The sequence below is a fragment of the Barbus barbus genome (genome assembly GCF_936440315.1).
Source record: "Barbus barbus genome assembly, chromosome: 24".
Taxonomy (NCBI): Eukaryota; Metazoa; Chordata; class Actinopteri; order Cypriniformes; family Cyprinidae; genus Barbus; species Barbus barbus.
The window spans coordinates 27,554,861-27,576,863 of NC_136752.1; the positions used below are offsets into that span (position 1 = coordinate 27,554,861).

Sequence of the window (22,003 nt, forward strand, 5' to 3'; positions counted from 1 at the left end):
GTATCAACTTTGTCTCAGATGTTTCTCCTTAAATTCATTAGGAGAAATTAAAGGAGACACAATGTGTTGACAAAGTAAAAGTCTAGAGAAATTAATGCGGACAGTGTGCAGGACTCAACAATAAAAATAGGGAGTAAGCTTTGCAAACTTCAACAAGTGGTTTTCTGTGAGGCAATCACCGTTGTTAAGAAGTCTTCTCATTTAAACCAAGATATAGTTATCTAGCTGGCTGACACAAAGTTTTTTAATGGCAGAAGATTTATGATGGCCTTGGAAGCATCCACTGGAACTGATTAAAGTATATAAACAAATCACTGATCTTTTTTATTCCAGCAAAAGGGTTGTTGTAGTTATTTTTGATGATGAAAAACCTAATAGGTGATTTCTTATTTGTTTTTCTGACATATAAAAATGTTGCTAAAAAAACAACAACATATTTTTTGTGATGAGGCCAGTTAAAATGTTGACAAAGCAAAAACAAATCTAAATTATTCGTCCGACCAAGCCAGCACATAAAAATCCTAATCCTGAATAAACTCCTGAATAATTTGGCTTTATGAGAATCCGATGAGAAGTGTGATTACTGAGAAAACTTTATTATATTTATATATATCCCACTTACGGTCGATGGTGACACCGGTCTCGGGTTTGTAATTCTTATCCGACACCTGCCAAATATCGAAGGCCTCGGTCGGTGAGTCCGGCAACAGCCGGAACATCAGAATGATGGTGTATGTGGAAGGCAGGCCATCAGGATGAATATATCTGTAAAAAAGTAGACAAAATCAGCCAGAGCAAAGAGGAGGATCTGTTTTTTTTCTGCAGACATCAGCGCTAGCAGGTCAAAGTGAATGGATTTATTTGATCCAGTATTTTATCAGTACTTTCATATGGTAAATTAATTAAGGAAGTGTGTGGGAGAACCGTGGCTTTGAATGCTTTTGGATAGTGGGCTCTACCTGGGCAAGCAGCAGCATGCAACAAAAGCCAACAAAGCTCTCAGTTTAACCCTACAGTCCTCCAATGACTCTCTTCCACACTGCTTTCACAGTGATGTCTGTACACAAGAATGCCGCCAGACTGTCATCTTAACGAACTGATTAAAAATGACCATTATTATTGTAATCTAACAGAACATTTTTCTGCAATACCAAACCACAGTATTGCATACCATGTAACGTAACTGCAGTTATTTGAAGAAATGGGGTGATATCTCAAAAAAAAAAACAGCTTCGTAATAATCAAAAGTTGTGATTGGTAAGACTACATTGTATATTTGATAAAAAATACAGTAAAATCAGTAATGCTGTGAAATACTACTAACATTTAACATAACGGTTTTCTAGTAGAATATATTTTAAAATGTAATTTATTCCTGTGATCAAAGCTGAATTTTCAGCATCATTACTCCAGTCTTCAGTGCCACATGATCCTTCAAAAATCATTCTAATACACTGATTTGCTGCTCAAGAAACATTTCTGATTATTATCAATGTTGAAGACAGTTGTGCTGCTTCATATTTTGTGGAAACAGGGATAGACTTATTTTCAGGATTATGTGGTGAATAGAAAGCTCAAAAGAACAGCATTTATTTGAAATAGGAATCTTTTGTAGCATTATAAATGTCTTTACAGTCTCTTTTGACCAATTTAATGCATCCTTGCTGAGTAAATGTATTGTAATTTTGTTAAAGAACCCAACATTTTGAATAGTAGCAAGCTGCAAAAAATTACTTTAAAAATACTTGAAAAGTGGTCCATATGACTCATACCCTATATTCCATGTCTTCTAAAGCTGTTCAGCTGGTCTCATCCTTTAACATTCAAATATATCACGTCAAGACGTGTAACATTAGGTTTAATGTCAATGAACCAAAATCTTTTGGTTCTTGCATATCTCACAACGGATCACGTATAACAGTGCCTTGTTACTGATTACTTTCACTGTACGGAAAAAGTTAATCATCTCGTTTTGTGTTCCACAGAAGTAATAGTCTCAAAGAAAGGGCACTCTTCCTTAAAAGTCTTGCTTGATGACTTGATGAGTACTAAATTGTACACAAAATCAGCATTCAGAGTCTAATCAAGAGAGGTTTGAACTCACGATGAGGGCTGGTTGAGGAAAGCGTTCTTGTGGAGCCTGTAGGCGGTGTAGCTGTTGAAGGAACCGGGTTCCATAGAGACACCCTTGGTACTAGCGTACATCTTCTCAGTCAGATTGAAAGCTTCCAGCATTCTGAATCCTGGGAAAGCGTATCAGTCATGTTAGTGTGGTCAACAAACATAAACACATGCATTACACTACCATTCAAAAGATTTTGCATTCAGCAAGGATGCATTCAATTGATCAAAAGTGACAGTAAAGACATTTATATTGTTACTGCAGATTTCCATTTCAAATGTACTTTTGAACTTTCAATTCATCTAACAATCCGGGGGGGGGGGTTTCAATCAAATCAATGCAGCCTCGGTGAGCAGAAGAACAAATATTAAACATTAGAACTTTGTGCAATGCATAAAACACATGCCCACCTGGTGATGTGAATCCATTTACATAGATCAATGGACAGCCTGTGGAAGCAAGACGTAAACACATTCATTTAAGGTTCGAACAGATCAGCTGTAAAAGTTATCTTACAGGTGTCATATGTCAAATACCACAAACTCACTGGATGTTGCAGTTTCACAGATGAACGTGACCAGGTTGTCCTGAATGGTGGCGAAGGCATCGAAGTCGTCCACCACAAAGACGTGGCGCTCGCTCGGTTTACTGGCAATGTTCTGCAATTCGACGAAGTCCACGTCAGCCACGCCAACCACAAACACACTGTAACCTGAAACAGCACATCCTACATTAGCACATTCATCTTAACGTGACCATATTGAAAGTATAAGTGAAGTACTCTTATATGAAAATAGACATAATTAGGTTGTGTGCCTTTAATGATTGTCAAACCTCTGCATACATCACTCATCAGCTTTTGAATTCCGAATAGGTGTTGATGTGGTCATAGGGTTATGAACGCATGTTTATGTCATAACCTTTAAAGTTCAGCAGTGAGTCATACCAGCTTGCTGTAGCTTGGCAGCATTCTTATTCACTTCATCTTGAGAACGTCCATCTGTTACAGCCACCACAACCTTCGGGACGTTTCTCCTCATTCCACTGTCTAAAGTGAAGACCTTCTCGTACACGTGCTTCAGAGCCACGCCTGGGATGTTAAAAGAGAGGAAACAATACTCTAGCCTCATAAGTATAACAAATATATCTCTGTGTCTATATTCCAGTCACTGCTAATTCTTCACAGTAAGCTTGGCCAAAATCTACTCAACATCAATAAAAATTAAAAAATGTATCTGTCAAGAAATGTTCAAGTCAGATTTCACCGCAAAGTTAAAATAAATAAAACTAAAAAAATCAATAAATTATTTACATGTATACAATTATATATTGTATACATTCTGCTGTACTAAACATAATTGATGCTGATTATAATTAAAACATTTTAAGTAAATAAAAAAGAATGATAAAACATAGACCCTTTTTGTGCAGACGTCACGAATATGTCACAGCGGTAGCTGGAGGCAAAACAAATATGGCGTTTTTTTACTGCCAAATGTCGAGAGCGCATTTTTGTAGCGCAAAAGTAGATTAATATAATGCGTACTATGCAACTATATCTCCCCGCTCGCACACGGATTTCCTTTGCTCTTGCACAAAACCGGACGCGCGCGCTCAAATATATGCTGCTCTCGCGCAGAGAGAGTGTGTGCACTTAAAACTTGTCTCTCCTCTCGCTCAAGTGTGCATGTGCGCGCTCAAACTTTGTCCTGTGCACTCGCACATCTCTCCGTGCTCTTGCGCTAGATATTAATTCTTTTCTCACCTGGATTAAATGTCAAAAGTTATCAACTAATCAGATTTTTCCACGACTGACCCGATGAAAATACTAGGCCTACGTGAAGAGGGAACTGATCCTGGAATTTATCTACAATTTAATAATATTTAGTCGCATCAAATGTTAATTAGAAATGGCTAGGAATCGGGTGCTTGGATGATTTATAAAAAATTTAAAAAATATAAGCTAGTTTGTCTAATCGTTTGGTCAAACCCCTCTAAGCGATTTATCTAAACAAACAAACAAAAAAGTATTTGATTCTTAAAGTTCATGTGGCCATACATGTATTGTGTACTTGGGATGAAATATATTTATTTATTTTTATATATATATAACGTCAAAAGTTATCATTATGCACTTTAAAAAAATATTTTGAAACAGATTTCTTCAAATTTCCTTGATTTTTGTTTTAACACACTGGTTATTGTAGGTGACTTTGTTTTACTTTATATCTTTTATGTTTGTATTTTGTTCTTTCTGTTAAATATTTTGACAATCAAAGAAGGATCTTTCATTTCTTTCCAGTTTAATAATATTTAGCAATGTCAATCAAATGTATATTTAAAATGGCTAGAAATTAGGTGCTTGGATGATTTGTACATATAAATAACCTCTGTCCAACTATGGTTGGTCAAACCCCTCGATTTATCTAAAAACAGCCCATGGCTCTAAAGACTTCATATAAAAGGTCAATGTTATGTCATATGTCAGATATCTCAACTGAATTTAAAATCATTGCAATAAATTCTCAGTTGTTGGCAACCATAGTAAGTAACCATTCCTATTAAACAACATCAGATGCAAAAATAGGTGTAAACGATGATATCATAACACTAAATGCTCTGATAGAATCGCTGTTTGGACATTTATTACATACATTTTTTATTTATCTATTTATTTTTTTAAATCCAGTGTTTGTGTTCAGTTCTGATTTTAGTTAGATTTTCTTTTCATGAAAACTCACTTCATAGTAGCAACACATTCAATCGCACTCTCCTCTAAAACAGTGAATATACAGTTATATGACAGTTATAGGTAATGACACACTGTAAAAAAAGAAAAAAAAAAAAAAAAAGAAAAGTTGAGCCAACTTAAAATTTTAAGGCAACCAGCTTCAGCAGATTTTTGAGTTCTCTAAACTTATTTTTGTAGGAGATTCTCAACTTTTTGTTGTATAAACTTAAAACAACAAGTTGAGAAAACTCAAAAATCTGCTGAAGCTGGTTGCCTTAAAATTTTAAGTTGGCTCAACTTTTTTTTTTTTTTTTACAGTGCACTGTCTGCAAATGCATTAAACCCATAGAATATAATGTAGTGATGTTATCACAAATATGATAAATTCATTATAGTGTTATATTTGGTCTCCACATCTTAAGTAGGCTATTTAGGGAATAGTGCATCTGACAATATATATATATTCTGATTTAAGACTGAACTAGGGTCAGATGCACTATTCCCTAAGTAGCCTACTTAAGATGTGGAGTCAAAATATATATATGCACAGGACAAAGTTTGAGTGCGCACACGCACACTTGAGCGAGAGGAGAGACACGTTTTAAGTGCACACACTCTCTCTGCACGAGAGCAAGGTATATCCAAGCGCACACGTCTGGTTTTGTGCGAAAGCAAAGGAAATCCGCATGCGTGCGGGGAGATTCGCGGTCGCGTATTATGTTAATCTACTTTCGTACTACAAAAATGTGCTCTCGACATTTGGCTGTAAAATAACGCCATAAACAAAGGGAAAACTGGAGGCGGCCCATTCAAACCAGCGCAGATTCGGCTATATAAGGAGCTTAAAATATCATCTTGTTGTGATGTTGGGTGCCAGAATCGACATAATACTACAGCGTTATTTTTATATATATATATACACATCTTCATGACTAGATAGACACAGGTGAGTTTCTCTTTACGACACGTTAGGTTTCTCTATAAGTGAGTACAGGTCGGCCAATCTGGTTTTGTCCGTTAAAGTTAACTTCTTTAAATAACAGTCACGGTCCTGCACAATGAGTGATCTTACATATGCAGGTAAAAAAAAACAAAAAAACAAACTAACAAACTTCAGAGCTAGCGTTAGTGAAGCAGTCAGTGGAATCTTACTGCCTCCACCTAAGCTCCGCCCACAGAAAACGTCACACAGTTTACTAATAGAAAAAGGGTCAATTAAATGAAATATAACTTCTTTTTTTCTTATTTTTGGGGTGAAATACAGCCCAGACATTTCATGTAAGATTCACTTTTTGAGGAAAGTGTATTTACATGAAATGGGCTGTGTCAGGTGTGTTTGAGTGATACCTGTCTTGGTGTTTCCTCCTCTGTAGCGGATGAGCTTCAGAGCAGAAAGTGCGGTGCCTTTATCGTTATATGCGTTGAGTTTGAACTCTGTCTTTGCATCGTCACTGTACTGCACGAATGAAACCTTTGACACAAACATATAGCAATATGATTAAACAGTAACAATGATTCAGCAATGGAATATATCTGACCCAGAGATGATTGGATTTGTCAAACTAGATTTTGCATTTCTCAAAGTCGCAAACAAGTCGCAATACCTGCATTCCCGATGGGCCGATGACGTCAAAGGCACCAACGACGCTGAAGACAAACTGGACCACCTTGCTAAAACTATCATCTCCGATACTCCAGGAGCCATCGATGAGGAAAACCAAGTCTGCCTTTGATCCTTTGCATACTGAGAACACAAAAACAACTCAATGAACTGCAGCACGCAAGAACAGCTCTTGTTTCTAATTCAACTTTTACGTAAGAGCGGAAAAAAGGGTAATAAAATCTCACTAACAAACACAATCACTGAAAAGAACAATCTAATGAACCTCCGTGTTGTAATTACTGCCATAACTGGTCACACTTTCTTGAGAAATTATGCAAGAATGAAGTACATATGAAATCCACAAGGTCTAAAAAGGAACTAATTAATGGTGTATTTTTCAATCACACAATTGGCAGCTACATGGTCCTCTCCACGTCATCAAGCACTGTCTCTCCTAAGTTTATAATCCTAGGTGGATTAGTCCACGTCTTTCCGTACTTAAATCCAGCTGACTCCTCTGGAGTGGAAACCATTGCATATTGAAGCATTTGTCCACTTGTAGGCTTCTCGTGTGATGAATAAACAGGTTTTGAGAGCGGTCCAGCGTCAATTTAGGAATCTTTTTTTTATGATTTGATGATAAAAAGAAAGAATCCGTATTTTATTAGCAGAAGGATTTTCTCCAAGGCTTTAAAACGGATATTAATTTGATCCAAACTCATTCCAAAGAAGCAGATCTACAGCATGTTTACAATGCATGTATCCATAAAAGCTCTGGACATTTTATTCTACTGTTTCCAAACCACTCTTTGCAATCTAATTACAAACACAAGATTTATATTTTCTGAAGAAAACGTGAGTGCTGCTTGCCAGTGGAAACCTTCAGCCACAAAACCTGAAAATCTACATGATAAATGAAATATGTGTTTCTTAAGCAGCGGCTGAAGGCCCTTACCCGCCCAGCCGGGTGGAATAGTGGGTGGAGGAGGGGGAGTGGGTGGTTTTGTTGGCACAGGTGTGGGTTTAACACCTAGAGGAAGCAAAATAATTCAGAAAACATCATTGTTAAAATTCAGCAGGTGGATGAATATCTGCTAAATTCAGGATAAAGCCTGAACTCACGGGTGCGTTCTCTGGTACTGACACCGGGCCCCTCTAGATTGGGTGTCTGGACAAACACAGTGGCATTGTAGAGGGAGTCTGGACTCAAACCTTCGAAACAGTACTGACTCTGGCCCGCAGTGATGGTCATCTCCTGCTGACCTTTAGCCGCCGCTGCAAACAGATCAAACAATAGTACCACTATATCAAAACAAACTACAGTATTTAGTATTCTAAGGTGTTTTGAAGAGAACCAATCAAGTGCAATCCAAAAACTTGGTATTTTCTCAGTAGCATTAGTAGTACTTTATTTTTGAATTTGGTTAAAGTATCTCCCATGAGCTCCTTTAGAGCTGTAATCCATAAGAGCAAGCATCCCTTTATTAGTAAGTGAACACAGAGGAGGCTTTAAATACTTTGTCCAAGTAAATAATCTAGACAAATTAAAACAGTTAAAAGCAGGGTTGCTGTAGTTTCCAAAACAAAAAACAAAAACAACTAGTTATATACCAGGGTTATTATAGTTAACTGAAACCTAACTTAAAAAAAAAAACGAATACAAATCAAATCGTTATTTAAAGTAAATGAAAAATAAAATAAAATATAAAGTGTTTTATTTCAGCTGATGTTTCAAATAAAAACATTGCTCATTTTAATTTAAATTCATTTTAACTTGATGTGAACTAAAGTAAAACTAAACAAAAACTGAAATAAAATCGTTCTAGACATATATAAAAAATAAACTAAAATAAAAATTGTGTGCTTTAACCAAAATTTTTATTTAATTTAATTTATAATTAAAACAGAAAATATACAAATTCCAAATATTAATACAAATCTATAATAGAATCTCAGTGATACTAAAATAACTTTTTTATGTAATTTCTTAAGTCTCTTCTGCTCAGCATTTATTTGACAAAAAATACAGTAAAAACTACGGAAGTTCTAAGCGGCCATGCATTATTATAATTTTTCTGTCTTGTTTTCTCGTGATCACGACTTAATTTTCTCGTGATCTCGACATAATGAAAGTTGTTTAGTCGTTATCACGACTTCGAAATTTCATACTATTTTCACACTTCGACTATCACGAAATTTTGTCTGTGTATTCGGCATGAGAAAATGCTATAGAAGCAGCATCATCGCAGCATCATGGATGATCGTATTCGCTTTTACTTTGATCAGGGACTCACTCAAACTGAAATAGCTCTGTGTCTGTCAGTGATTGACGACTTACACATAATTATTCGACACTTGAGAAGGAGGCTGTCGGGTCTACAACTTTATCATCGAAGACAATATAGCGACCCTGATTTTCTCACGATAGCTACAATTACGTCGCGAGAAAACGGTTTTTACGTTGAGATCAACAACTTTCGTTATGTCGAGATAACGACAAAACAACTTCCGTTATGTCGAGATCACGAGAAAATTAAGTCGTGATAACGACAAAACAACTCGTTATGTCGTGATCACGAGAAAACAAGACAGAAAAATTTTAATAATGCATGGCCGCTTAGAACGTCCGTAAAAAACTATAATATTGTGAAATAGTATTACAATTTCTAATAATGATTTTCTATTGGAATGTATTTTAAAATATAATTTATTTTTGTGATTAATTTCTGAATTGCTTGAATACATTTGTGCTGCTTAATATTTTTGCGGAAACCATGATACATTCTAAAGTCTTCACTATCACTTTTAATCAGTTTAATGCATCTTTTCCTTTCTAAATATATAAAGAAAGAAATTAAAACCATCTGACTGACCACAAACATTTGCATACATAATGAAAGACAGTAAATGAAAGCATCCTGAGTTTGACTCACGGTCCAGAGGGTTCAGCTTGATTCTGTATGAAGTGGCGGCACGGTGAGGCGTCCATCTGATGCAGAACCTGTCGTAGCCAACATCGTATGTCTCCAGGTTGGTCACATTTAGGTATACTGAAAGGTCAAGACAGAAATTTTGCGCTCAAATTACAAATCTTGCTGAGTAGCATTAAACCAACAATGCACAAATATATCTAAACATCTGAAAGCATACAAGTTGTTCCTTGTCCCATGAGAGGTTTGCTGACACCGCCATCGTATTGGGCGTACACCTGAACATCATACGTTGTGCCTGGAAGTAGGTTATGTAGGGTATAGCTGGTGACGTCACCAACAAACACCTCCAAAGACTCATCTTTATCTGAAGGAAGAATGGCAAAAAAAAATAAAAAATTTTGCGAATGAAGTGCATTGATGAATCCTCAACAGACAGAAAACAGGGTCAATTATGATTTCATGATACAGCATGCAGTGATCTCACACTACTGCAGTATTTGGTACCTGTTGGTTGATAAACTAGTTTGTAGCCCATGACTGGAGCTGGAGCTGGATCCCAGGACACACGGAAGCGTGTGTACCACTCGTCTGAGACACGCAGGTTCTGAGGTGCCAGCAGGCCGACTGAACATAAGATCCAAAGTAAGTAAGACTTGTGGTTAAAAACCTTATAACAAGAATTACACAAATGTACAGTAATGTTTTAGTTGTGCTGAGCTGTTGCTGGTAGCTGAAGAATGTTCTGGATTCTAGCCCATGCTAACTTGCAGATTTAATGCAAGCTTATGCCAACGCAAACACAGCTTTCCAAACTCTCCACCATGCCCTACCAGCAATGAATTACTCATATTCTCCTTTAACACTTAAGAATGTCTTAGCGTTGAGAGTTGCAGTTTTGGGTAAGTTACTTGTACTTACTACTTATTATTGTTAACTAAAATTAAAACTAAAACAATTAAATCAAGTTTTTTAACAAAAGAAAGAAAGAAATATAATATAAATATAAATGTTGTTGTCGTAAAACCCCCCCCCAAAAAAACGGAAATCTAAAGTACTAAAATTAACTGAAAATAAATAAAAATAAAAACGCAAAAACAATTCTAAAAATAAAATAACTCTAAAAACAACAAAATGAAAATAAAAAACTAAACCTAAATAGCAATATTAAAAAATTATGACAAAAGCACATAACAAAATCACCAAAAATGCCACTAAGATTTAATTGTGAAAATATAAAAATAAACGCTAATTCAAAATATAAATAACAACAATAATAGCAAATAAATAATACTACAATAACATATATTACACTTATAATTAAGATACTTATCATTTAAAGTAGCACAATTTTTATAAAAACAGCTGAAAGAATGTCACACTATTTAAAAATGCATTAAACAAGTAATATTGCAACTTTTAGGTAGTTACTCCAAAACATACTAGCTGCATTCCAAATGATGCACTATACACCATGCACTAATACACTATGTACTCAACCATGTAGTGTATGAATTATATAATGTTATCTTGTCATTCATAATCGGACACTTTTTTTTTTTTTCATTGTGAACACATAGCTCACATTATTATATTAACACTACAAAACATCATGGAATAGTGCATAAGTACAGTACGTGATTTGGGATGCGATTTGTAGAAAATGCATCCAAAGGTGAGAAATCAAAGCAGTGCATGTGTTGCGAGAGCAGTTCGTGTGACTTACGTGTTCTTCCATTTCCGTTTAGGGATCCGCCAGGTCCATCAGGATAAACTGCAGTAACTGTGATGTTGTAGGGAGTGTCAGGAAGCAGATTTTGAAGGATAGCGTTATTTCTGTTGCCAGGAACAACAGTCTGCAGAGAAAACACAGAAATCACATTTGTTTAATAACCACATCCAATTATCAATTGAGAATTTGGTTTCTTCAGAATAATGTGCACTGATGAATAATTTTTGTTTATGTTCATTTCATGTTGTAGACCTAAATGTAGTGCAGATAGAAAGTATCCTTAAATGAAAAGTATTGAAGGAGTGAATAACTAAACATATACTTTTACTCACAAATTCTGTTATGGGATCTCCTGTCAATGGAGCATACGCAATCTTATATTGCTGTACGGGACCCTCAGCGTGATCCCAGCCGATGCTAATCGTGCTTGTGGTGGTTTCGAAGACCCTCATGTTCCTGGGTCCAGCTCGTGGTACTGCAAAAAAGAAATAAATATATGCATGGATTAATTCACAATGAGATCTATAACATGCATTTATTAACAGAGTGAATTTCCATTTCATGCCATTTAGCATAATTTTTAAAGATGTAGCTCACATGTTTTTCCTTTTCCGTCAATTCCTGGGCCTTCTCCATCAGCATATACCGCCATCACATTTACAGAGTACGGTGTATCCGGGACGAGCTGATCCAGGAAAGCACTGTTGATGTTGCCAGGAACGAGAACCTGTGGAGAAGACCATCGTTTAGATAACACAAAGACAAGTATATTCACAAACATCCACTGTATGACAACCCAGCACAGACATTACGAATCTGGCAAAGCGAATATACATAATGATGTCACCATTAAGCCCCTGTTTAGATTAGCGGAACTAGATAACATTTCCAAATAGATATGTAATGCAAACAGATGTGCTCATGTGGTTAAATGCTACATAAATCCTGTCGGATCAGCGTAATTGCCCCCGGGGAGCAGCGGAAGCCGAAGAGAGACTGGATTCGGGGGTGACGGGGAAACCCCGTCAGCTACCTGTCAACACGCTGCAGGATTATCACCCCATCTGCTCAATTGTTTCTCATTTGTAGGCTTCTCATCACTGATGGCAGCTGCATACTTTCCATACACCAACACTTATGACAGAATCTGTTCTGGCACAAACTGATGGGTTTGACAAATATGGGTCAGCATGCAGGATATGCAAATTTCTCTTTTGTGTCCCAACTTGTTTTGTTTAGTTACGCTGGGAGACTTGTGAGCCTGAGAGACTCTATACAGTTCCTAAAGAGCTTCTCTCTATGGCAAACACAGCAAAAGATACCCAAAAAGCAAAAGCGTAGGTGCTAAACATCCTGAGTGGTGACTTTAATTAACGACACAACTAACTTAAAATACCTTGACAGTAGCAAGACAAAAACAAACAATAGTTTTCAGTTGTTCAATAATGAACTGCTATGTCCATTATGTAGCAGCGGAACTTAAATAAAAATACTACATTGCCAAGCAAGCCAAGGCAATAAACAGACACATTATCCTAAAATATTCCCCTCTCTCTCTTTCTCTGAAGTAGTATTGGAAAGTCTAATTAATTTGACTGAATCGATTCAGATGGTTTGTTGTAGCAATGAACTTCTTCAAATAAACAGATTCGCAGATTCATATGAGTCATCCCCCAGTAGGGTTCACAAAAGCCATTTTACTTGCTAAATATTTAGTTAAATACGGCAATTTATCATTTTGTTTTTAATTCATTGTCTTTGTTTTGGGTTTATTAGCTGCATTTTGTGTAAATTTAACGTGTTTGAGTTAATTGAGGTCCTTGTTGGTTTTTACTATATAGTCTAATAACTATCTGAAGTTTTTATGTCGTTAGCTACTGTTTTTTTTGGGGGGGGGGTTGTACTTTATGTAGTGCGGATAACAATTTTTTTTAAAGTTGATGCTGGACTGCAGATTAAATATCAGATTAACTGATTGCATTCTGATTGGATAAACTGTGTCCAAAACTGCCGAAAACTCTTCAACCAATATTTCATATGGTGTTCCTATACCTCAGCTGGCAGAGAATGATGTTACATCACTGATTTTCAGGAAACACACATACATTTAATGTATATGAAACGTATGACTTATGCATAAAAGTGTCCCTAAAATGCATAAATGTCAATATGCAGAATAGTGCATCACTCACAGACTCAAGTGGTCGGATGCCACTCAGTGGGGTGTAGGCAACTCTGTACTGCTGCACCTGGCCCGAGGCGGGTTCCCAGCGCACATTCAAACTGTTGGGAGTTGGGTTGTAGACCTGGATATTCCGGGGTGGGACTCTTGGAACTGTGAAAGAGGGTGAGAGTGTGTTGAATGAGAAGCCACAAAACAGCAGAGTGAGAACAAGGTATTTACAGAACAGCAGAGGAAGTCGAACAGCTCACAGAAGCGTTTTAACAGGAGGAAGCTCAGTAAAGTTCAGGAATGAATGCTGAGCGAAGCATTTGACAGCGGTGCAGACGGGTTTTATGGTGAGAAAGTGCCAAAAAGGAAAGGCAGGTGGTGGGGGGCATTTAGGGTTGGTGCTAAAACTGCTTAGTACACTTTTTAAACTGAAGCAGATGTGAGTATTCCTACAGAAATCTGTTAAAAACTCTTCAACATGAGTTCAAAGGATCCTGTTTCTTTCAGTGAAACTCATTAGCATAAATAAAAAACTCAAGCATCCTAATCCTGTAGTTGTTGCTCTGTGTATACAATTTAATAGTGTGCTAACATAAAACCCATTTTTAGCCTTTATACAAACATGCATAAATTGTGTTGATTCTCCACAATGAGTTGTGAAGCATATAAAACCCAGTTACTAGACTGTTTCGAGTGGCTGCTTAGGGTGGTCAAAGTATTTTCACTGCTGCTATGTAGCTGCTAGGGAGTTTTGGTGAAATGTTTGGTCCAAGTCTAAAAATAAGACTCCCTTTTAGGGTGGTTTCACACTAGCACTTTTGATGCACACCCAGGTTCGATTGACGTCAGCGTTTGGTTCGTTTGGATGATGTGAACGCTGTCTCCTGACCTCGGGTGCGCACCCACGACCCGTACCAGAATCTGCTTAAAAAGGGTGGTCTGGGGTAAGGTTCAAGTGAACTCCAGTACGGTTCGCTGCTAATGTGAACGCAATCGTACCAAATCACGGAAGTGAACTGCTATTAATGCTGTATTATTTTATATAAAATCTGTGTTTGTGTGTGTTTCACTCACTTTCCTGATGCGCAACAAGCAGAAAGCTGTATGTCTCAATTCTGTTCGCTTTCAGCGTTCTATAGAGCATTTGCAGTACATTCGTAAGACAGACATAAGTGCTTTATGCACTGAAGCTTTGTAAACAAAATGAACGGTTCAAAAATGTAAATATATAAAAGTGCCGAGAACAATCTTATGCATTTTGCCGCCTTCTCCCGCGCCATCGTTACTAAGCAACGGGGTAAACAGCTGTTGGCTTGATGACGCAAACGAACCCGCGGTTCGGACCTAAATAAACTAATATGAACGCAGTCCAGGGGGAGGGGGGAGCAGTCGAACTCGGGTTCGGACCAAGAACTCGAACCAAGTGTGAAAGCACCCTTACTCTTTGTCCGACAAAAATCTGAAAACTAAGAAAAGCCATAGGACAGCTCTACTCAACAAGCCGCTCGATATAATCACTTGGCACTTCATGATTTTTGTGCGATAGTAATAGTGATGCATAACTGCCAAGTACAACTTACGCGTCTTTCCTTTCTCAGACTGTCGGAGTCCCTCTCCCTCTGGATAAACCGGAACCACAGTCACTGTATAGATCGTATTGGACAGAAGGTTCCTTAGGACTGTGTTGGTGGTGCCTCCAGAAACTTGCTCCTGTTGATGTTTGAAATTTAAATAAAATTATTGAAGATCAGCTGCGTGTCCGGAAAGACAGTTGAGCCTCTTCCGTAGATCAGCTCTTACCATGTCTTCAGCACCACCAGTTGCTGGGACGTAGAAGATTCGATACTGCCGGACGTTACCTTCGGCGGGCTCCCAGCGTACCTTCAACGAGCTGGTTGTGGGATCGGTGACCTGCAGGTTCTTTACCCCACCCAGAGGCTCTGAGAATTGCGAGAATTGAAATTAAGCATGCTGCGTGCTAAGGGAGTAACATCCGAACTTGACATTGCAGGTACGCACTTGTTTTTCCATTCTCGGACTGTTTCTTTCCTTCGTCATCGGGATATACTGGTACTACAGTGACCCTGTACTCTGTGTCTGGTTTTAGGTTTCTCAGAATCGTATTGCTGGACATTCCCGACACTTGGGTCTGAAGAGTACATCAGTACAGCCAAACAGTTAATAACAAGCAAACCAAATGGACAAACTCGACAAAAATTGTCATTTCATTAATTACCATGCTTGAAGCACCACCGGCAACAGGCACGTAGATGACGTTGTACTGACGAACATCTCCATCTGCTGGGTCCCATCGCACTCTCAAAGAGTTCACAGTTGGGTCTGTCACCTGGAGGTTCTTCACACTTCCCAAAGGTTCTGCATTAATAAAACAGACATGTTGAACAGGGATCCCTCATAGAGGCAGATGAGTTCTCCATCCCGAAACTGCAAGTTACAAACATCTTGACTCACTTGTCTTTCCATTTTCTGACTGACGTTTTCCTTCCACATCATTTTCATACATAGGCAACAATGTGACCTTGTACACCGTGTTAGCATTGAGATTACGTAGGACGGTGCTTGTCGTGCCACCGGAAACTAGTTCCTGATAGCAAAAACAAGAGATTTGGTCACATAATGTGGAACGGCCTTCATATAAACCATTAGAAGTTACCTCATCACATCTTACCATCTTCTCACTGTCTCCAGGCTGCGGGACATAGAAAACCTTGTAATTGCGAGGATTTCCATCAGCATGTTCCCATTGCACATTTAGGGTGCTGCTGGTGGGATCGGTAACCTGAAGGTTGCGAACTCCACCCATTGCTCCTGAAAAGCACAGATACATGAACTTTAATACCATAGCCAGACATTTCAATTTGTGGCCAAGTTTATTCAAAGGTGCACTATGGTATGTCTTCACAATGAACTCACTTGTTCTTCCATTCTCAGAAAGAGGTTTGCCTTCCATCTCATGATATACTGGCACCACAGTCACAGTGTAGGCTGTGTCGGGCTCCAAGTTCTTCAGAACAGTGGAGGTTGTGGTTCCAGAGACTTGATCCTGCAAGACAGCAGTGTTTCAATAAAAATATACAACCTGTTTGCAACTCTAGAATGGAAACATCTGCATTGATTGTAGAGCTTGGAAATGCTTTACAGGTGTAATTTGTATAACACGCACATTTTGTGAAATTTACATATGGAAGAACAAATAATTTATATAATAAGTTCAAAACATCCACTTACAGGTTTCAAAACCAAGTCAAAATAAGTGTATGAGTGGCAACTGAAACTACAATTTTGTTTGCTATTTCTGGAACATCCATGGAAATCATTCTCACCACTTCTTGATCTTGGCTTCCGGCGGCAACGTAAATGACAATATATTCCCGCACACTGCCTTCCGCCGGCTCCCAGCGTACGTTCAAGGTGCTGATAGTTGGATCTGTTACCTGTAGGTTCCTCACGCTGCCCAAAGGTTCTAAGGAGACAACAACAAAGTTGACTCAAGATTGACGAAATGTGTCCAAACCTTCTTCAGATACTTATATACAACTTTTCAGAGACTGATGTCATTTTGGAGTTTCTTACTAGTCTTTCCCTTCTGAGAGAGTTGAGGTCCATCTCCTTCAGCGTACACTGGCAAAACAGTCACTGTGTACATGGTGTCTGGCAGGAGTTTACTCAGCACTAATGTTGTGGTGCTCTCAGACACTTGTTCCTGAAAGAATATAGGAATTCCAACCAAGGAACCCTTGTTTGTTTTAACAAAGACTGGTTGCACAAGGTCTACCCATTTAAAGAGATAAAGAAAACTAAACTTGTAAACTAAAAGAAAACTGAATTTTCTCTTTGTAGCTTGCCAAACAGATTGTTTTCACAGTTTACTCCAGCTCCGTCTAAACATTGGTGCTCCCAGATGTAAACTTTCCTGCAGGTTTTTCAGAATAATGAGAATTCAACTAGAGTTTCATTACATCACTCTCTCATCTCTGGTCCTCAAAGGAAGACTATGTCTATATACAGTATGTCTGTCTGCAAGCTATGCCATTAGATTTTAGAGAGATTTCCACTTTTGACATCAATACTGTATAAACACACTTTGAAATATTCAGATATTCCTACCATGAGCTCAGTTCCTCCGTTGGTGGGCACGTATAACACTTTGTATCCCTGCACATTCCCATCGGCGGCGTCCCATGTGGCAGTGAGTGTTGTGAAGGTGGGATCAATGAGACGGAGGTTTTGAACACCTCCAAGAGGCACTAGATGGAGATAGACAATAGTTTTATAACAGAGATAGAGTGTCTGTGCATAGATACCTAAATAAGCTACAAGGCTGATACACACATGTCCTTCCATTCTCAGACTGGCGCCTGCCCTCTGTGGCGGGATACACTGGAACCACGGACACTGTGTATGGAGTATCAGGCTGCAGGTTTCTTAAAACAATAGACGTTTGGGCTCCAGGTACTTGTTCCTATTTACAACAATGGGAAAAATAACTTCAGTGATGTCTTGAGTGATGTCTTTAAGTTTCTTTAGACACTTTGTACTACCAGTTGTAATGCTTTCTCTAGGTACTGTTGTTATGTGTATCTGTTTTGCATTTGCCGCTCTTTATGTTTGTTTGTTTGTTAATACTATCCATTTTCTATGTTGTTATGTGTTACTATGTTGTTTCTTTGTGTCTTTGCTATATCATGATATGCAACTGCAATCATTTGGTTGTTTCTGGACTGGGCAAATGTCTACTGTCCAACTAACAATTGATTATCTGAGCTGTCTGTCTGTGACTATGTGAAATGACTGTTCATTGTGTTACTGCTTATGTAAAGCATCCTTGAGCCTGGGAAAGGCACTACATAAATTAAACATATTAATATTTTACTTTTTTGCAATGCGACATTATTTTTGTGACAATGAAGCACAAAAAAGTAAATTTTCCGAGTACTGTTTAAAATCTCATTTTTTTATTGAATAAAAGTTGTGAGAAACAAAGCCCCACCATCGCCTCAGTTCCTCCAGCTGCTGGGACGAAGAATATTTTGTACTGGCGCACAGCCCCGTCCGCGGGGTCCCATTTGACATTCAGAGAGGTCATGGTTGGGTCGGTGACCCTCAGATTCTTCACACCACCCAGAGCCCCTGTAAAGAAGATTTCCATTTTACTGTTTTGGCATCAAGTGTTATGAAGCATAATCCAGATCGTACTTCCAGACTGGAGTTTGGACAGAGTGGTGCAATATGCATATTCACTCCTAGAAATAAACTTTCTGGGCATAACAAAGAACCTCTTCTTATGAAAGGGATCCCCGGGTATTAAGACATCATAGCTTGATATAACGTAAATGATCCCTCTTCCTGAAATATGTAGTAGAAAACCCATGAAAGATGTATGTCATTTAAAAAAAAAATCGACATTGTTTTTGGACTATGGGGGGGCGCCATTATTTTGTGTGCACAGTACATTCTGCGTCGATGACGTCAAATGGTTGCACTCAGTAAGCTACTGGCACTTTTTACCACAACACTACTCAGAATACACAACTCAGAAAATAGCATACTGATACGATACCACATTGTGTGGTTTTTGGTTGTAATTTTCAGTTGAAGGGCAACAAGAGAAGCGATATAAGACTGCTTTCCTAGAGATAAGAAGAGGAGAAAAGAATAGGAAGATGCCTGTGGATGAATAAAACTTCCAAAAAACCCACTTCTTTGTTCTCTCCACTTTAGCCCTGATTCTTTTAAGGCTTTTAGTAGACCACCGCTACTGAAAGAGCTTACAAACGGCTGAGACAAGAAACGCTTGTCATGACACCGCGGCCACTGGAGGAGTTTCTCAGCGCTGACTCGAGATCCAGAGGCTTTTAGACTCCTTGTGGATGGAACCCCATTTGGTTTAAGCCAATGCTTATATTCATCTCCACCTGTAAGCTCTTTCAGTAGCTGTGGTCATCATATCAATATTTTATTTTCAGAGTTATGTATTCCAAGTGGTGTTGTGGTAAAAATAGCAACAGGTAGCAGCAGTATAGCTCACCGAGTGCAACCATTTTACGTCATCAAAATAATGGCGCCCCCCCATAGTCCAAATAATGTATAAAATGATGTGAATTTTTTAAATAACATAAATCTTTCATGAGTTTTCTTCTACATATTTCAATAAGAGACATCATTTACGCAATATTAAGCCATACAAGTCTTAATACCCAGGGATCCCTTGAAGAACCCTTGTTGGCTGTAGCTCATAATAATCTCTACGGAAAAGAAAATCAGACAGAAACGTCAGGAGTCGTTTAGTCACCTATTTTTCATTCTTAATCACTGAAAGCAAGATATTGAGAGTAAGACACAGAGGTTTCTGAGAGAAACTCACTTGTTTTTCCATTCTCAGACATTCTCTGGCCATCTCCCTCTGTGTAAACAGGAATTAAGGTCACGGTGTAAAGCGTGTCGGACTGAAGGCCTCTCAGAACTGTGCTGGTGGTGGTTCCTGATACCTGCTCCTGTTTTCATGAAAGAATATACATTATAAGGCCTGTTTAAGTCAAAGAAACATTGCAAATCACTTCCACTTGAGGTCTGCAAATCAATATTTATGGTTGATCAGAACATCGAATTGCAGTTTACTCTTTAGTTGATTCTTGACGTCCTACCAGTCCTACCATGCTTTCGGCACCACCAGCCGCAGGCACGTAGATGACCTTATATTCCTTCACTTTTCCTTCCGCCGGCTCCCAACGAACATTCAATGTGGTCATGGTGGGGTTCAAAACCTGCAGGTTTCTCACTCCTCCTAAGGCTTCTACAGGAACACCACACACAGTGTTACATAATTCCATCTCATTTTCATTGCATAACATTTTATGATAATCTGACAAAACTCCAGATGTGAGCGAAAACCAAGATGTTTTATGGAATGCATCCTCCCTAAATGAGTTTATCATTGTTTTAGCTTGCCAAATGGAGTCGTAAAATACTTCAGCACATTGAAAGGACTGTCTTGGAGCCACTTACTTGTTTTTCCTTGGCCGGAAATATCTTTACTTTCTCCGGTGCGATAGACGGCAGCCACGGTTATGGAATAAGGGGTGTTAGGGGTCAGCTTCTGAAGAATGACACTGTTCTTCTTTCCACCAACTTGAACCTGATTGGAAAAAATTTCAATAGTTGGATTTGTTTTGGTGTTCATTGGTTTCCATGAAACAAGAACAGCACCCTTTCCAAAATAAGTGTGTTGAATATGGTGCAACAGCAAAAAACAACAAGAAATGGCACTCGCAACCTATTTTTTTTCAAGAATTGCCTAGTAAAAAAGGTTATTTAATGAGAAATAAAACCCTAAAATACAGCCTAAGTAGCTAGTTAACTACATTACACACATTTAAACAGCTATAAGAAAAAAAACTCTTTTATGAACATTTTACAAATATTGTTCGCTCCTTTTTGTTCCTCTTTTGTATGTCTCTTTAGATAAAACTGCACTAAACGCACACTACATAAATTAAAATGAAAATTTTTGCATGGACAAGGTGATTTTAATAACTTTGGCACCAGTTTTTGTGTGACCAATCAGTATCGTCCTGCATTAATAAATAAATCTACCTATAAAGTGCCATTGTTAATTTCTAATATTGTTAAACAATTCCAAAACAAACATCTGAAGTGCATAGCCATGAAATATATAACAGTAATGGTTTTGTGTTCTTGAGGCCTACATAACAGACATGTTGAGATGGTTTGCATCAGATGAGTCTGTTGGTAATGGCTTCCTGTCACAACGTTCTCATTTGCTTGCTGTAATGATTAACACACGGGCCTTGAACTTTCTAAAAACATATTCTGTCACTCATCATCATAATTGAAAAATTACCCATGTCCTGCTTCAAAACATCTCATTGGAGGGGGAATGGAGACAGCTGAACTTACAGACAGCAGTTTTCCACCCGCAAGGGTTTGGTAGGTGATTTTGTAGTTCTGGACAGGGCCTGGCGCATGGTCCCATTTCACGGTTAGAGTTGTAGTCGTGGCGTTGAAAACCTGGAGGTTTTGCGGTGGTCCAGTGGGCACTGGGAGCATACAGAATGGCTGATCAGCAAAACCTGGCTTTGGAACTGTAGCTAAAACTATTAGGGATGGGAATCAAGAGGAATTTATAGATTCTGGTTCTGATTCCACTTGATGAATCCAGTTCCTTAACAGTTCTTTTAGGGTTTTTGAAGAATTTACAAATTGTACATTTAACAAAATGCAGCCAGTAATCGGACAACAAATCAGTTAGTAATTATCTCAACATCAAATCAGTCAGTAATTAACTCAACAACGAATCTTTAAATTGATTCAAACTATGAATTTTAGGTCGATTTGTGAGTCTTTTTGACCAATTCATTAAAAGAACCGATTCATTCATGAATGGAACCAAAGATCATGAAAATTCTTCAATTCTAGATGTTTTTTTTTAATTGGTTATTGATTCCCATCCCTAGTCATTATGCTGGTTACATGAGCATCATGGGTCAATCCTGAAAGGAGCATGGAGGTGCATGGGTTTTTGCAACAAAAACAAAGCAGTCGGGCATGTTATGCATGCGCATTTATGACTGACGACAGATGACAATGATGACAAAATGATAGCGATGAAATGGCAATGATGAATGATGATGGACAAATGATGGTGGATGAGTTTCTGGTGAAACACAAAAA

At 38.1% G+C, this 22,003-nt stretch overlaps 1 protein-coding gene across 1 annotated transcript in view; it reads right to left on the reverse strand.

Moving 5' to 3' along the window:
* Positions 1–22,003, reverse strand: part of LOC306844285 (collagen alpha-1(XII) chain-like) — an 85,095-nt gene that overhangs the window by 23,414 nt on the left and 39,678 nt on the right. Inside the window, exons 31-62 of the mRNA XM_079376290.1 lie at positions 21,230–21,369; positions 20,318–20,447; positions 19,966–20,105; positions 19,677–19,806; positions 18,303–18,442; positions 17,645–17,774; positions 17,420–17,559; positions 16,886–17,015; positions 16,636–16,775; positions 16,226–16,355; positions 15,981–16,120; positions 15,764–15,896; positions 15,528–15,667; positions 15,311–15,440; positions 15,092–15,231; positions 14,872–15,001; positions 13,311–13,453; positions 11,716–11,845; positions 11,451–11,593; positions 11,113–11,242; positions 9,894–10,013; positions 9,607–9,753; positions 9,390–9,506; positions 7,579–7,731; positions 7,412–7,486; positions 6,458–6,597; positions 6,201–6,324; positions 3,069–3,212; positions 2,670–2,834; positions 2,533–2,571; positions 2,105–2,243; positions 623–765 (exon numbers count right to left, since the gene is read on the reverse strand). Coding sequence (XP_079232416.1) covers positions 623–765; positions 2,105–2,243; positions 2,533–2,571; positions 2,670–2,834; positions 3,069–3,212; positions 6,201–6,324; positions 6,458–6,597; positions 7,412–7,486; positions 7,579–7,731; positions 9,390–9,506; positions 9,607–9,753; positions 9,894–10,013; positions 11,113–11,242; positions 11,451–11,593; positions 11,716–11,845; positions 13,311–13,453; positions 14,872–15,001; positions 15,092–15,231; positions 15,311–15,440; positions 15,528–15,667; positions 15,764–15,896; positions 15,981–16,120; positions 16,226–16,355; positions 16,636–16,775; positions 16,886–17,015; positions 17,420–17,559; positions 17,645–17,774; positions 18,303–18,442; positions 19,677–19,806; positions 19,966–20,105; positions 20,318–20,447; positions 21,230–21,369 — 4,215 coding nt within the window. The remainder of the gene's footprint in view (positions 1–622; positions 766–2,104; positions 2,244–2,532; positions 2,572–2,669; positions 2,835–3,068; positions 3,213–6,200; positions 6,325–6,457; positions 6,598–7,411; positions 7,487–7,578; positions 7,732–9,389; positions 9,507–9,606; positions 9,754–9,893; positions 10,014–11,112; positions 11,243–11,450; positions 11,594–11,715; positions 11,846–13,310; positions 13,454–14,871; positions 15,002–15,091; positions 15,232–15,310; positions 15,441–15,527; positions 15,668–15,763; positions 15,897–15,980; positions 16,121–16,225; positions 16,356–16,635; positions 16,776–16,885; positions 17,016–17,419; positions 17,560–17,644; positions 17,775–18,302; positions 18,443–19,676; positions 19,807–19,965; positions 20,106–20,317; positions 20,448–21,229; positions 21,370–22,003) is intronic.